The sequence below is a fragment of the Equus quagga genome, chromosome 9 (assembly GCF_021613505.1).
Source record: "Equus quagga isolate Etosha38 chromosome 9, UCLA_HA_Equagga_1.0, whole genome shotgun sequence".
Taxonomy (NCBI): Eukaryota; Metazoa; Chordata; class Mammalia; order Perissodactyla; family Equidae; genus Equus; species Equus quagga.
This window is the reverse complement of record NC_060275.1, coordinates 40,083,873-40,099,905: the sequence shown is the minus strand read 5'-3', so window position 1 is coordinate 40,099,905 and position 16,033 is coordinate 40,083,873. Positions and strand designations below refer to the sequence as shown.

General features: G+C 33.6%; 1 protein-coding gene across 1 annotated transcript in view; it reads right to left on the bottom strand.

The window, feature by feature from the left end:
• Positions 1-16,033, bottom strand: part of CCDC178 (coiled-coil domain containing 178) — a 361,283-nt gene that overhangs the window by 310,780 nt on the left and 34,470 nt on the right. The window contains exons 4-6 of the mRNA XM_046671168.1: positions 14,924-14,946; positions 7,867-7,952; positions 5,194-5,394 (exon numbers count right to left, since the gene is read on the bottom strand). Of these exons, the coding sequence (XP_046527124.1) occupies positions 5,194-5,394; positions 7,867-7,952; positions 14,924-14,946 (310 nt within the window). The remainder of the gene's footprint in view (positions 1-5,193; positions 5,395-7,866; positions 7,953-14,923; positions 14,947-16,033) is intronic.

Genomic DNA, 16,033 nt, shown 5'->3' with positions numbered 1-16,033 from the left:
TACATGATTTGTGAAAATCAAAATACATGACACAACTTGACAATTGGAAAAAGACCTTTGATAGCCTTTGTTTCTTCTCTGATTTCATAGTAGAAATCATACTTGGGGATTTAATACCCTACTGTCAACAACTCAATGAACAACTATGCAGAAAATCAGAGACGGAAGACTTGAACAGCATTATCAAACAACTGGACCTAATTGATATTTATAGACACTCTACCCAACAATAGCAGAATATACATCAATTTTGACCACACGCAGAACATTCTCCAGATAGATAAAATGCTAGGCAATTTTTAGCGTAAATAATTTTAATATGATTGAAAGAATTAAAAAATTTTTCTAAGCAGAAAAAAATTACATTAGAAATCAACAGAAAGAAATTTGTGAAGATCTCAAAATATTTACAAACTAAACAGCAACTTCTAAATAAATTATGGGCCCAAAAATAATCACTAGAGAATTTACAAAATATTTTTCAACTAAGTACAAAAGAACTCACAGCATATGAACATTTATGAAAAGCAACAAGTACAGGAAATTCATAGCTTTTAAATGCCTATTCCAGAAAAGAAGAAAAGTATCAAGTAAATAATCAAAGCTTTCATTTCATGAAAAGAGACATAGTGGGTTAAATTATTCCCAAAGCAAGCAAGAGAAAGGAACTCAGAAAAGAAATTGATTATATCAAACCTGGAAAACAATGAAGAAAAGTAAAATTGACTTTTTTAAAAGATCAACAAAATTGACAAAACTTTTGGCAGACTAACCAAGAAAAAAAGAGAAAGTAGAAATTACTAAAATCAAGAATGAAAAAAATGTCATCTCTATTGCTATTAGAGAAATTAAAGTAATTATAAGAGAATATTATGAATTAGTTTATGCTGACAAATGAGACAAGTGAAATGACATGGACAAATTCTTCAGAAGACACAAATTATCAAACCTGACTCCAGAAGAAATAGAAAACAGGAGAAATCTAAAACCAGTAAAGAAACTGAATTAGCTATTAAGAATATGCTGACAGCTTTGGACCTACACAAATGCACATGGATAGAAAACTCATTAACTGGGACCTGGATAGAAAAAGAATGACCTAAAGGAAATAAAAATCCCAAACTTGAAATATATGAATATTTAGGGATTAAAACTTTAGCTAAGAAATTAATATGATAACTGGTCTAGAACCAGTAAAACCCATAGGATCCTAGTAGAGTCAAAAAAGCAGCCAAAAGGGGCTGGCCCCGTGGCCGAGTGGTTAAGTTCGCGTGCTCTGCTGCAGGCGGCCCAGTGTTTCGTTGGTTCGAATCCTGGGTGCGGACATGGCACTGCTCATCAAACCACAGTGAGGGGCGTCCCACATGCCGCAACTAGAAGGACCCACAACAAAGAATATACAACTATGTACTGGGGGGCTTTGGGGAGAAAAAGGAAAAATATAAAATCTTTAAAAAAAAAAAAAGCAGCCAAAGGTTTACTGATTTCTATAGAAAATAATAACAAATGAAGATGAGATCACTATAAAATGTGTAGAAACCATAGTAAAAACAACTCAGTATCAGGGAGGGTCATCTGAAGCAAGATAAGAGAGATTCACTTGTTTACTATCTTCCCCCTTGGGATAGAAATATGTTCTTGTCACATAGATTCTTGGTTTGGACGTGTCACTTATTTTGACTTGAGAATATGAGTAAAAGTGAAAGTATGCCAGTCTCTAGCTAACACCTTGAGGCGCATCCTATGTTTCGACTCACTCTTTTGTACTTTTGTCATTTGCCATGTGAAAACCATACCCCTGGGAGGTGCTCGCCAAAGAGGATAAGAGACACATGAAGCCAACCTGAACCCAACAGTCTTGAGCCAAGCCCATTGGATCTGCAGCCTCCCTAGCCCACCCACAGACACATGAGTGAAAAAAAAATGCTAGTGTAAGCCATTGAGTTCCAAGTGATTTGTTACAAAGCATTATTGTAGTAATGACTGATTAATTCACATAACAAAACAATGTAAAACAAAACAAAATTAGAAGATTTAACATTCTATTAATTCCTGAGATCTTCCTCCATAGTAAAGGTACTCTTTCAGCATTTATATGGGACCCAATTATCTTCACACTTCATCCTTTCTGAAAGGTCAAGGCCAAAACACTCTCCCACACTTATTTTCACCAGTCTTACATTCATGTTCTTTCCAACTCCTTGACCACTATTCCATCCCTTTTGCCACTTTTCATCTATACTTCAGGCCATTTCTCCTTCAAAGTGATTTGCCCCTATCTCTCCCATATTAAGATTGTAATACAGCAGCTCCCCAAATTAGGTCAACATACCATTCAAATCCATTCATAAACCATGGCTGTGATTTTTTTTCTGTTCCGTTATATGGTCATAGGGAAGGGCCCATGGAGCCATAAATGTACGTCAAGGGAAAGACAGGGTATCTACAGAAGCAGGCACAATGGGAATACCAGGGGAATCTGAGTCAGTTTATTTGAGCCTTCAGATGCTTATGTAACATATGTACTGTTTTATTTTATAAGGAAACATCATTATGCACATCCAATTTTATACTTTGTAGGATCATATAGCAGCCTGTTCACGATGAAAAACTTATTTCTGGTTATCTTTTTTAGTAGGGAAAGAAGAAGCAGTGGTTAGATGATTGGCTGCCTATTGGGTGCAAAGGGCTGTCATTTTTGGGAGGGGGATGCAGAGCCTAAGCAGAAAGGAAGGTAGTCAGGGGTATAAATATCCCAGCCTCATTCTTCTCCATTATCTCCCATGGTCCCTTGCCACTCACTGATTCCCATTGGTTGAACCCAGCAGAAAGAGAAAGTGCAAAACGTATCTTTGATGCTGCCTGTTATGAATCAGCCTCATGGGCCACAAAACAAAAGATACAAGAGTGGTTAGGGGGTGGATGGATCTGGAGAAGTAACCATAAGATATCTAGAAAGAAGTGAATTTCCTTAATTTTAGCTAAAAAAAATTTTCTAAACTTCTACATACGACATACTTAATATTAAGGCTGTTAATGAGATTAAAAGTTTTTCCTGTCACATATCATATGCTAGAGATTTTTGACAATCTAAAGATTCTAAAAATATATAATTCTATAATTTGTAAAGAAATTCATGAAATTTAGAGATTGTATGCTAAATATATCAATATAATGGCAGTATATTCCTGAAAGCACATTACTTTTCAAGAATATGTTAGAAAAAGAAGGCATTTAAGTTAAGAAATATATAGTAATAATGAATTTAAATTTCAGTGCATGCGTTAGCTATTTAAATTAAAGCAGATGAACATAAATTTCAGTTAAGTAGAGTCTTAATAGTATTGAATAAAAGACAACCCAAGCAATAAATTATCACTAATTATAAGACTGCATTCCATCATTCAAAATGCATTTATTAGGCACCTAGAATGTGCATGCACATATCTCAATTTAATTTTTGGTAATTCCTTAAGTAGAACTCCTCTTAGACCCAAAACTATAATATCTAAGCACTCTTATAAAGGGTATATGAAATTATATACAGATTGATCACTAAAACTTAAATAAAATCAGCCCTCAACATTGACTTTTCTATTACTACTGACAAGGAAGGGCCTCCCAAACAGTCAGGAAAATTGCAGATGACTCCTTGTGGATGTGAATACGAATCTGCTCAAGAATCTGCTGGGATCCAGAATCTCCCAGGATGCCTATTCTGACCCTATTGTAGCCTCAATTGTCTCAAAACACCAATATATATGCATGTATGTATTTACAAATTACATACCTATGCTACTGTATCAGTGGAGTATGTACATCATAAACTATATTCAAAAACCTTGTGAATCAGAACTCACTCCAAGCCTGAATTATTTATTTTTATAAACAGCTGTAGACACCAAATATTTTAGAAAAAACATTACTTTAAAGTGTTGGTAGAAAAAGGTCTAGTCTTACCTGAGTTCAGAGTGATTTTTGCATAATTTTTACAGCTAACTCTTTCATAAAGGGTAACAAAGAGCATAGACAAAGGCTGGATTAAATTCATTCCCAGCCTAGGCTCTGGGCTCATCCCTGCTTCCAGAGTTTTGCTCCAGAAAGGAGCAGACAAATGGAGAGTTCAAGCTGTGAGCCCAGTGTTACTTTAAAAGGAGGAAGCAGCCATTGGACCTACATTCAATTTTTTTTTATTAAAATAACATAATTCAGGAACTATCAGATAACTGTATCTTGTCAGATGCAACAAAAAAAATTAAAACCCAAATCATCTAGAAAAAAATTAGAAAAAGAATAAAATTTAAAAATATAAATAAGAGTTCTGGTGTTTTCTTGCAACTCCCTGAAATGTGTATACTCCACTTTGGAGACTACAGTTTTTAGAAGACTTAGAATATTATAACAAAGGTGTATGTATGGGTTCAGCTTGACACATAATTTAAATTAATGGCCATTGTCCCAGAGTAATAATTAATAACTCTTCTTTTTCTCTCAAAGGTGTCTTGATTTAAATAGGTTATATGGGCACCCTAATATAACCCATTTATAAAATGCGTGAAGCCCGAATTAAAATTTTTACCCTATGAGAGTGCAAAAACTTCCAGAATCAGGTAGTCAGGCGTGTTTGATAGGCACAGTGTTTGGAGAATAAAAAGTCCAATACCTTTTGATTGTTTGGTACTTTACCACAGGTCCCTGACTCTGAAGTCTAAAAGATAACATTTCCTTATTAAACATTTGTTAACTGCATGACTCTTGGAAACATTCTCAAAAGCAGATTCATGTGGTTCCCAAAACATCACTTAGAACTCTTATGATTTCCTAGTTTTAAAAATGTGGCTAATGACATCAACGGGCAATCACTTTAAATTCCTAAATTTCTAGTAACTGAAATACTGTAGTCAGTTACAGGAAATATTTGCCAAATGTTTGCATGCTCCTTGGGTGCCATAAATCTCATGGAGTTTCCAACAAATACCGAGTGACAGCAGGTCCGGGTTTGCTCACTGCAGTCCCCGTTTATGTCTGCAAGCTCAGCATTATCACTTACAGCATGTGTCAAAAGTGCACTGGATGCAAAGTAGTATTTTACATTCATTCTAAACAGAGGTAATTTTTTTATTCAGAGCTTCAATTGATTATCCACGCCTCTCAAACAAAGTAAATGGCAATATGAAAAATCCTTATTATTACCTTTCTGCACAGCTAACGGGATTTCTTGAAGTTTCCAGATTGACCAAGAATCAATTTTCATGTTAATCTTTTTCCTTCTTGATCTGTGTCGTTTTAAAGCTTCTTCAGCTTCTGCACGGTCAGTTTCAAGACTTTTAATGAGATGGATGGCCTCTGAGAGCAATGTTTCCATTTCCTGCTTTAATTCTGGACACTTTTCATCTTAAAATAGGAACAGTATTTACATTTGTTAATGAATGAGCCTACAAACCAGGGGGCAGGAACATGGGTACTAGCTGTAGCGCTATTCTTTTTACTATATACATATTTAATAAAAGAATTTTAGAAAAATGAATTAGCCTTTTAAAGACAGTTTTATTATAATACAGTCATATTGATTATAACCTTTGAAGAAAGATTTTAAACAAATATTTTATAAAGTAATTAGAATAGCTAAATCTCAACCAATATCTTCATGCATAATATCATTTTATCTGAAGGAAAAAAATATGTTCTATTCAGAAGCTGTGTTATAGAGTTTTATTTTTAAATTATGCTTGTGTTTCCCTCCCATTCTATGAGAAAAGCAAATCATAATGATTGCATCAGATAAATATTGAAAAATCCTCAGATGATTCCTAGAAACAAGATACAAAGGATTGTGTCTTATCAGAAAATAACATCCCTAGTTAGCCTTGCTTGAAATTCATTGTTGTTTCCAGATGCTATTTATTCAGTTATAATACAAATTAACTCCTTTATTGAGAGATATTTGTGATTCCTGGTTCACAGATCTGGAATGATATGGTTTAATGTTAACAAAATGATTAACATGGGTATTCATTCATCTATTTATGCAAAAACGGGGAGTGAGCACCTTATGTTGTAGGCAATGTGCTTTCTCCCTGGAGATAGATCAGTGAGGAAGACCGATATGGGCCCCACCACGGTGAGACTTGTAAACTGACTTTTGCCAAAATGTAACACGACAAGAAGACACAAACAAACACAGGGTCAAGAAAGGTAAAACCCCCAAAGAGCTGAGGCTGGAGGAAAAACAGCAAAACTGGATCAAGAAGAAAGACAACTGAAAGACCTTTGTTTTGTTTTGCCTTTGGACAGTAAAGACAATGACTTTCTGCTAGAAGCTAAGTATTACATAATGGTTAAAAGAGCAAGCTTAGCTGTCGCATACTTTGGTCAAAGAAATTCAGTATGCTGCCTGAAAAGAATTCTTAAGAAACAGGTTTCCCTATTGTAATGCATAAAAATTATCTTTTTCTGGTTTGGTCCTTTATTTGGTCTCTGATTATTTGGTCTATTGTCTTCTTTTATTCAAATTCCACCACATCCTGAACACTTCATATTCTTAATTGTCTGTTTCTTAATGACACGCACACATTGAACATGCTGTTCTCCAGCTAACTTATGATCCATTCAATTTATATAACAAGATCTCAGTCTGGAACACACAATGAAGTCAATACCACTTAAAATTAAAGCACTTCTGATTGGATATACATGTGTTTTAACAAAGATATCCATTATGTTCGTACGAGACTTCTTTTATACTGTTTCTATGATAGGATTCTAAAATAAACGCTGTGTATATAATTTGGGGGGCCTCCAACTCATTGTATTTAATATCTCTCTCGATTTTTTTCCAGAATACCATCTCAATTAGTTTTACCGTTTCACACTAAGTCAGCAACCACTTTCAAATTTTTTTAGCATAAATACTTAATTACAATAAATTTTCCTCATCCTGATACTGTCTTGTATTTTAGAGTCAAATGTATATATTTATAATAAACATAATTGTAGTTAATGTAACTGTTATTGTGCCCATTAATATATTAATTTTTTCTTCTGGCATTTATCTGAAAAATTGAGAAGTAATGAATGAGGTTTTCTTCTTCCTTGTAGACATAAATTGTGAAAAGGACAATAAAAACAGAGCCTCACTATGAATGACAACTTTGAATAACAAAATATTCATGCTTTCAAAAAGTCTTGAGTTTATTAGTTATCTTTCACTAAAGGAAGGTGTTTAACAAATTTTTGTGGCGAGGAGAGAAGAAGGTGTTTAACATAACATCAAGAATATATTCAAATACAGTGAGGTAATTTTAACACAAATTTTATACCAGTATATAAATTAGCTTACATTTTGTAAATTGTGACAAGAATACTAATCTTTATTTATATATCTGGTAGAGCTATGATGTCCAATATTGTAGCCAGGAACCACATGTCACTATTTACATTTAAATGTAAGTTAAAGTTAAACTTTAAAAGTTAAACTCTTCATTCTCATTTGCCACATTTTAAGTACTCAACAGCTGTATGTGGCTAGTAGCTAGTGCATCAGACAGTGCAGATACAGAACACTTTGATTATCACAGAAAGTTCTACTGGACAGAACTGAACAATGGTTAGCTTTTTGAGAGGTAGGTAGGGATCATTATATAGTCAGGACCTAGAGAAGCACATGGTGTATAACAGTGATTAATAAAAACTCGTTGAATAAATGTTTAACCAAATAATATAGACAGTTCTTTCCTCTATTAGACACTCATAAGCATTATAAAACTATTTAATGTAATTACTGTGAAAATTAGAAATATATTATATGAAAAGTCAATGAGTTTTTAAATACAATTACACTTGTCTAAGTATGAGGTACAACTCTACCTCTCTCTTCTTCTGGTTTGACTTCTTTCGCTGGTGTAACAATACCCCAGTCTTCTCTCAGGTCTTTTGTGGAAGCAGCGCTGCTCCTGTGTAACGGGAAAGAAGAAACCAATCAATAACGGAGGACCATACTTAAAGTTAGTAAAACAAATTTTAGGTGATGCTCTTACATTGAATTTTAAATGTTTGTGGTGAAGCTTACTATATATGTTAATTCTACTATATAGGAGATTAATATAGCAAAATTCTAATAGGTAAAGAGCTTTATATTTTACGGTAAATTAATAGAAATTTAAAATTTGTTACCAATGACCTAAAAATTTCTGAGAGGATATTAAAGCAGTATTTTTTTTTAAATAAAAGTGGTCATTCCTAGAGAGCTTTGCCACCAGAAAAACAAAGTTTATTGAAAATAATTTGAAGGAGCTATTGCTCGAATTTCGGTTTAGCAGTTTCTGGGAAACCAAAATAAATTAAGAGGGGCAAAATACTATTTCAGATTTGAAGTTAATAAAGTTTTTAGAAAAATGTCCAACTTAAAACGTTATTTCTTTTCTAAAGAATCTTTCTAGCTAAAGTTCTTTATGTTGAATCATGAAATAGTTTTCATTATTTCTCTAGTCCAATTCTTGAATCCTACACTGATTTCTACTGAATTTAAAAAGAATTATTTTTCCTCTGATAAAAGTTATAAGAAAATCAGCATCAACAACAAAACATGGAGTTTCATTTTTATTAAGTTTTATTATGTTTTCTTATTAAAGAAGAGTTACAAATTACAAATTAAAGAAAGTTGTATACACACCAAAAATCATAAAAAATATAAAATAATCCACATTAATTCACTCTTTTCAGATATAACATAAAATTCTAGTGATATTTCAATTTTTATAAAAATAAGGTCATAAAATTTTGTGCTGCTTTAGTTACATGACTTTGTTTCCTTTGTATTTGACTACCATTTGATATTGCCATTTAATATTCATATTATTTGTCTAATTGCTATTCTACAACTTAGGTAAGCCTATCTATTCTGAGGTGAGGGAAATAATCATATTTTCTTCCTTTAGTTTTAATTGTATTATTAAATATCTTTGTTGAATAACGTAATGTATTTTTTCTTGTTTGTTTGCTTTTAAAAAGAGAAAACTAATTTTCCCAGCATCCATTGTGAAATAATGCTCTCCCCACTGACTTGTAATGTCAATTACATGATATAGTAAATTATTATACATAATTAGATCTATTTTTGTGTATTGTACTCTAAAATTCAGTTAATTTTTGGACCAGTATAATTCTGTTTTAATTGTTATATTTTTTTATTGAGGCAAAAGTCACATAACATAAAATTAACGATTTGGAACTGTGAACTTTAATGGCATTGAGTATGCTCAATGTTGTACACTCATCATCCCCAGCTAGTTCCAAATATTTTCATCATCTCAAAAGAACATCCTCCATTTATTAAGTAATGTCTCTCCTTTCCCTCTCCTACTAGCCACTGGTAACAACTAATTTGCTTCCTATCTCTGTGGAATTACCTACTATGGATATGTCATATGAATGGAATCATACAATAATGATCTTTTGTGTCTCACTTCCTTAACTTAGCATAATAGTTTAGAAGCTTATCTATGTTGTAGCATGTATCAGAACTTCATTACTTTTTACGGTTGAATAATATTCCATTGGATAGATAAACCACACTTTGTCTATTAGTCCTTTGAAGGAATGAGGTTGTTTCCACCTTTGGGCTATTGTGAATACTGAAAATATGAACATTTGTATACAAGTTTTTCCTTGAACATCTGTTTTGAAATCTTTTGGGACCAGCCCAGTGGTGTAGTGGTTAAGTTCTTGCACTCCACTTTGGCAGCCTGGTGTTTGCGGGTTCGGATCCCAGGCACAGACCTAGTACCACTCATCAAGCCACACGGTGGTGGCATTGAGGATAAAATAGAAGAAGAACGGCACAGATGTTAGCTCAGTGAGAATCTTCCTCAAGCAAAAAGAGGAAGATTGGCAACAGATGTTAGCTCAGGGCCAATCTTCCTTACAAAAAAAAACCAACAACAACAAAGAAGTGTTTCATGTATATCCTTTGAAGTGGAATTTCTAGGTCATATGATAATCCTAGGTTTAACTTTTTGAGGAATCACCAAACTGTTTTTCACAGTAGCTGAACAATTTCGCATTTCCACTAGCAATGTATGAGGGTTCCAATGTTGAATAAAAGTGGCAAGATTGGTCATCTTATCTCATTCCTGATCCTAGGTTGAAAACTTTCAGTCTTCACCACTTACTATAATGTCAGTCAAGGGTTTTTCATGAGTGTCTTTTATCACATTTTGGAAGTTCCCTTTCAAGCCTAGTTTTTTGAGTGTTTTCCATTATGAAAAGGTGTTAGATTTTGCCACATGCTTTCCACAAAAATTGAGATGTTCACATAGGTTTCTTCCCTTCATTTTATTCCTGCAATGTGTCACATTATTGGTTTATGTATGTTGAACCACCCTTACATTTTTGGGACAAATCTTACTTGGTCATGATATATAATTCTATTAATATGTTTCTGGATTCAGGTTGCTAGTATTTTGTTGAGGATTTGTGTATCTATATTCATACAGTCATTGGTCTACATTTTCTTTTCTTGTGATGTCTCTATCTGGCTTTAGAATCAGGGTAATGCTGCCCTCATCGAATGAGTTAGGAAGTGTTCCCTTCTCTTCTACTTTTAGAAAGAATTTGAGAAGGATTGGTATTAATCCTTATTTAAATGTTTAGTAGGATTCACCAGTGAAGATATCTAGTCTTGGGTTTTTCTTGGTTCGGAGATATTTGATTACTGATTCAATCTCTTTAATTGTTACAGATCTGTTTAGATTTTCTAATTCTTCCTGAGTCTGTTTTAGTAGTTAACGTGTTTCTAGGAATTTGTCTATTTCATCTTGGTTTTCTAATTTGTTGGCATACAACTGTTCATAGTATTATCTTATAATCCCTTTTATTTCTGTAAGGTATGTAGTAGTGTCCCCAATTTTTTAAATGATTTTAGTAATTTGAGTCTTCTCTTTTTTTTGTCAGTCTAGCTAAATATTTATGAATTTAGTCAATCTTTTCAAAGAAACAACTTTTGTTGATTCACTGATTCCATTTATTGTTTTTTTACTCTTTATTTCACTTATCTCTGCTCTAATCTTTATTATTTCTTTTCTTTTGCTAGTTTTAGCACACTCATTATTTTCTAGTTCTGTAAGGTATGAAGTTAAGTTACTGGATATGGGATCTTATTTTTTACGTAAGCATTATGGCTATAAATTTCCCTGTGAGAACTTCTTTTGCTGCATTCCATAAGTTTTGGCACATTGTATTTCCATTTCATTTATCTCAAAGTATGTTCTAATTTCTCCTATGATTACTGCTTTGACTCATTGGGTTTTATTAAATTGTATTGTTTAATTTCTACATATTCATATGAATTTTCTAGGCTTCCTTCTGTTGTTGATTTTTAATTTCATTCCACTGGTCAGAGAAGACACTTTGTATGATTTCAATCTTTTTAATTTTATTGATATTTGTTTTGTGGCTTAACATATGCTCTATCCTAAAGAATGTTCCATGTGAATGTGAAAAAAATTTGTTTTCTACTGTTGTTGAGCGGAGTGTACTATATAAGTCAGTTAGGTCTAGATGATTCTAGTGCTGATCAAATCTATTTCCTTATTGATTTTCTGTTTGGTTCTTTTATCCATTATTGAAAGTGGGGGTCCTGAATCCTCAAACTCATATTATAGAATTGTTTATTTCTCCCTTAAATTCTGTCAGTTTATACTTCATGTATTTTGAGGTTACGTTGTTTGGTGTGTATATGTTTATAATTTTTATATCTTCTTGAGTGAGTGACCTTTTTATCAAGATACCAAGTATTCTTTGTCTCTTTCAATATGTTTTGATGTAAAGTCTATTTTGTATGATATTAGCTCTCCTTTGGTTACTATTTTCATGGAACATATTTTTCATCCTTTCACTTTCAACCTACTTGTGTCTTTGGATCTCAAGTGAGTCTCTTAGAGACAGCATATAGTTGGATCGTATTTTTATCCATTCTACCACTCTCTACCTTTTAAATAGGACAGTTTAAGCCATTTTCATGTACAATAATTACTGATGAAGAGGGGAGTTACTTGTGCCATTTTGCTACTTGTTTTCTATATTACTTACTTGTTTTTCACTCTTTAATTTCTCTGTGACTGCTTTCTTTTGTCTCTAGTTAATTTTTTTCTAGTGTATTATTTTAGTTTCCCTCTTATTGGATTTCAGTATTTTTCATAGAATTTTTCTTAGTGGTTCCCTGAGGATTATAACAAACATCTTAACTTCATAAACATTAAGTTTGAATTTAAATCATTATAGTTTCAATAGTATTAAAAAATCCTGTTCCTTTACAGCTCTGCTCCCTCCTTTATGTTGTCATTTTCACAAATTTACACATTTATACAGTGTGTACCCATTAGTATAGATTTATAATTTTAGTTTCCTCCATTTTTTGAATTATGTAGGAAAATAAAAGAGATACAAAATAAAAATGAAATTATACTGACTTTTTAATTTATCTTTGTAGTTACCTTTCTTGTTGTTCTTTATTTTTTCATATGGCTTCAAGTTACTGTCTAGTGTCCTTTCATTTCTTCCTGAAGGATTACTTTTAGAATTTCTCATAGGACAGCTCTGCTAGTTTTGGGGTTTTTTGTTTTTGTTTTATTGAGGAACACTGGCCCTAAGCTAACATCTGTGCCAATCTTCCCCTATTTTGTATGTGGATCACTGCCACAGCATGGCTTGATGAGTGGTGTAGGTCTACACCTGGGATCTGAATCTGTGAATCCCAGGCTGCCAAAGCAGAGTGCATGAACTTAACCACGACACCACTGGGCTGGCCCAGGTCTGCCAGATTTTGAAGACCTGAAGTCTCTCAGTTTTTGTTTATCTGGGAATATCTTAATTTCTCTTTTAGTTTTGGAGGACAACTTTGCAGGATTCAGAATTCTTGTTCAACAGAATTTCTTTCTTCCAGCACTTTAAATATGCACTTCCACTGCCTCTGGCCTCCATAATTTCTGATAAGAAATTGACTGTTAATTTTATTGAGGATGCCTTGTACATGATAAGTCCCTTTTCTCCTGCTACTTTCAAGATACTATCTTTGTCCCAGGCTTTGAACAGCTTGACTATAATGTGTCTTGGTGTAGATCTCTGAGTTTGTTCTGCTTGGAGTTCATTGACTTTAGTGGAAGTAAAGATTCATGTCCTTCATCAAATTTGGGCAGTTTTCAGCCAATGTTTTTTCTAATACTCTTTCTTCCCTTTTTGCTCTCTCCTGTCATTCTTGGACTCCTATTATGGGTATATCTGTATTCCTGATGGTAACCCTCAGGTCTATTAGGGTCCATTCATTTTTCTTCATTCTTTTGTCTTTCTGCTTCTCAGCCTGATTGATCTCGATTGACTACCTTCAAGTTCACTGATTCTTTCTCTGTCTGCTCAAATCTGTTGGTGAACATCTCTAGTTAGTTTTCATTTCAGTTATTGTACTTTTCAGCTTCAGAATGTTTGTATGGTTCATTTTTATAATTTATTTCTCTTTATTGATATTCTATATTTGTTGAGACATTAGTCTCCCAGTTTTGTTTTGTTCTTTGTCCATGGTTTCCTCTATCTCTCGAGAATATTGAAGACAGTTGATTTAAAGTCTTTGTCCAATACGTCTAATATTTGGGCTTCCTCAAGGGCCAGTTTTTATTAATTTCTTTTTTTTTTCTTCTTAATAAGACAAACTTTCTTTTTTTCTTTGCCTATCTCATAATTTTTGTAGGAAACTGGATATTTTAAACATGTTAATGTGAAATGGAAATAAGATCACACTCTCTCTATTGGGTTTGTTGTTGATGTTTGTTGTGGGTTGCTGTTATTTAGTGACTTTTCTAAACATTTTTTATAATATCTGTATTCTTTGTCAGCGTCAGTGGCCACTGAAGTAAGTGTTTCATTAGCTTACTGGTGAACTTGTGTTTTGTTCAAGTTACTTTAAATACCTGAGCCAGAAAAAAGGAAAAAAAATACTCTCCTAATCTTGGCAGATTGGATCTGTGTTGGAGTACTCCTTCAATGCTTATCCAGGCTGTTTACAACTCTGCCTCTACCTTCAATTATTGCCTGTGCAGAGCCTAAAGGTTGGCCAGAGGTGAAAGATTATGGTCTTCTTGATCTTTCCTGAGCGTGTGTCCTGCACTGGTCATCTGTGTGGACTTCTTGCTTCTCTACTATACGTGACAGCTTTAAAAAACATTATTCCCTTGTATCTCTTTTTCTGACTTCATCTTTCCCAGGCATTTTGGTCTGTCTAATGCTTATCCTACCTGTTAATCCACGGCCTCAGACACTGGTGGAAAGTATATGCCTTTAAATGCTTTCAGCAAACACTGCCTGGAAGTAGCTCCAGCTCTGTGTTTGCTCCAATTCAGGCAAAATAAAGACAAGCCTTTATGCCAGTCCTTCAGGGAGTCGTCAGACAAGCTAAAACACTGAACTATAATTGTTTGAGAATAAGGTCTGTAGTGTTCCCTCCAACCCTAGCAATCTGTACCATAAGTGCAGGCTGCTCCCTCCATGGCCACCACTGGTCTGGGGGCTGGAAAATGGTAAGTAGGCAATTTAAAATGCCACAGTGCTCTCTTAACGCAATGCAGCAGACTCTTTCTTCATTAACTTTTCCTCTACTTGTAAGTTTTAAACTAGATTCCAGATATCTGCAAAAGTTGATTCTGACCCATTTTTGCCAACTTTATAGTTGTTTTTGTGGTGAGATACAGCCCAGGAGATCCCTATTCTGCCATTTTTGATGACGTCCAATTCTTAAATTTTTAAAAAGACATTTCAAATCTATTGTGAAAAATTCAGCTTTCAGATTCTGTTCCTTTTGAAATAAAACGTATCTATAGCAGATTAGTCATCAAAATTTGAACATAAAAAACATTTTAAAAGTATGAAAAGTTCTTACCATTCTTCAAAAGAAGTTTCAATCTGTAAAAATAAAAGATCTTTGTAAAAATAAAGTTTTAAACATCTTGAAAAACAATAGCAATCTTAACATACACTTTAACTCACTGATAAAACTGTAAATACTCCACTGCACATACCCCATTATATTCTGTCAGATCACACTCTCTGTTGTTTCTAAAGCAGCTATAGACTTCTCCTACCTATTCCCATCCTTTTATTATTATTTTCACCTAACTGTTCTCAGCTTTCATCTGTGTTTCTAAATCTTACCTTTTTAACAAGGGTCAGTTCAAATTCCACTTACTCCCCAAAACTTTCCATGCAATCAAAAGTGCACAACGTCCATTGAATTTTAATATATTACCAAAGAGTGGTAAATACATAATTACATGTGAGTTCACAATTATTTAGTTTTCTATAGTATTATCTCTATTCTGGACTGTAAACTCCTTGGTATGAGTCATGTTCTACAGATAATATTCTAACAGTACCTTGGGCTATAAGGGGCATAAATTACCAAAACACAAGGAATATATAGTGAGCATGTTACGAGTTTCATAGCTAATCTCCAATTCAAGATGCTAGATTGGGCATACATGATTACTTCTCTTCGATTCTCATATCATATCAAAGTTTCTGGGGGAAAAATAATCATGTGTCAATAAAAACACTGGAACATATTTTAGAAGGTTTCCCAGAAACAGAAAGTAATCAGATGAGACTGATAGTAAAAACAGAGCAAAGAAAAGCATAACTCAGAAGAGACAAATGGAGACCATCTCAGGGAAGGTAAGGCTTCTCTGTGGAGAAAAGGGGAATTCCCACTATGTGAGAATAAACAGTTGATCACCAAAGTAAATCATTGAAGGGCTGCTTGTGGTGAGATGGGCCAGTCTCATTGCTTTCCATCCCAAGAATCCAGAATACATGGCTGAGATGTCTTCTAATTATTGCCATGAGGAGAACTCTCTAACTTTTACATTTGAGATCTGTCTGAGAGGCTGTCTGAGAATGGAAGTTATAGTTCTAGAGAGAAATTAAATAAAGCCTAGATAACTTGGAGAATCCCACATAGACACAAACAGGTGGGTGAGGAAAAACAAAGGCA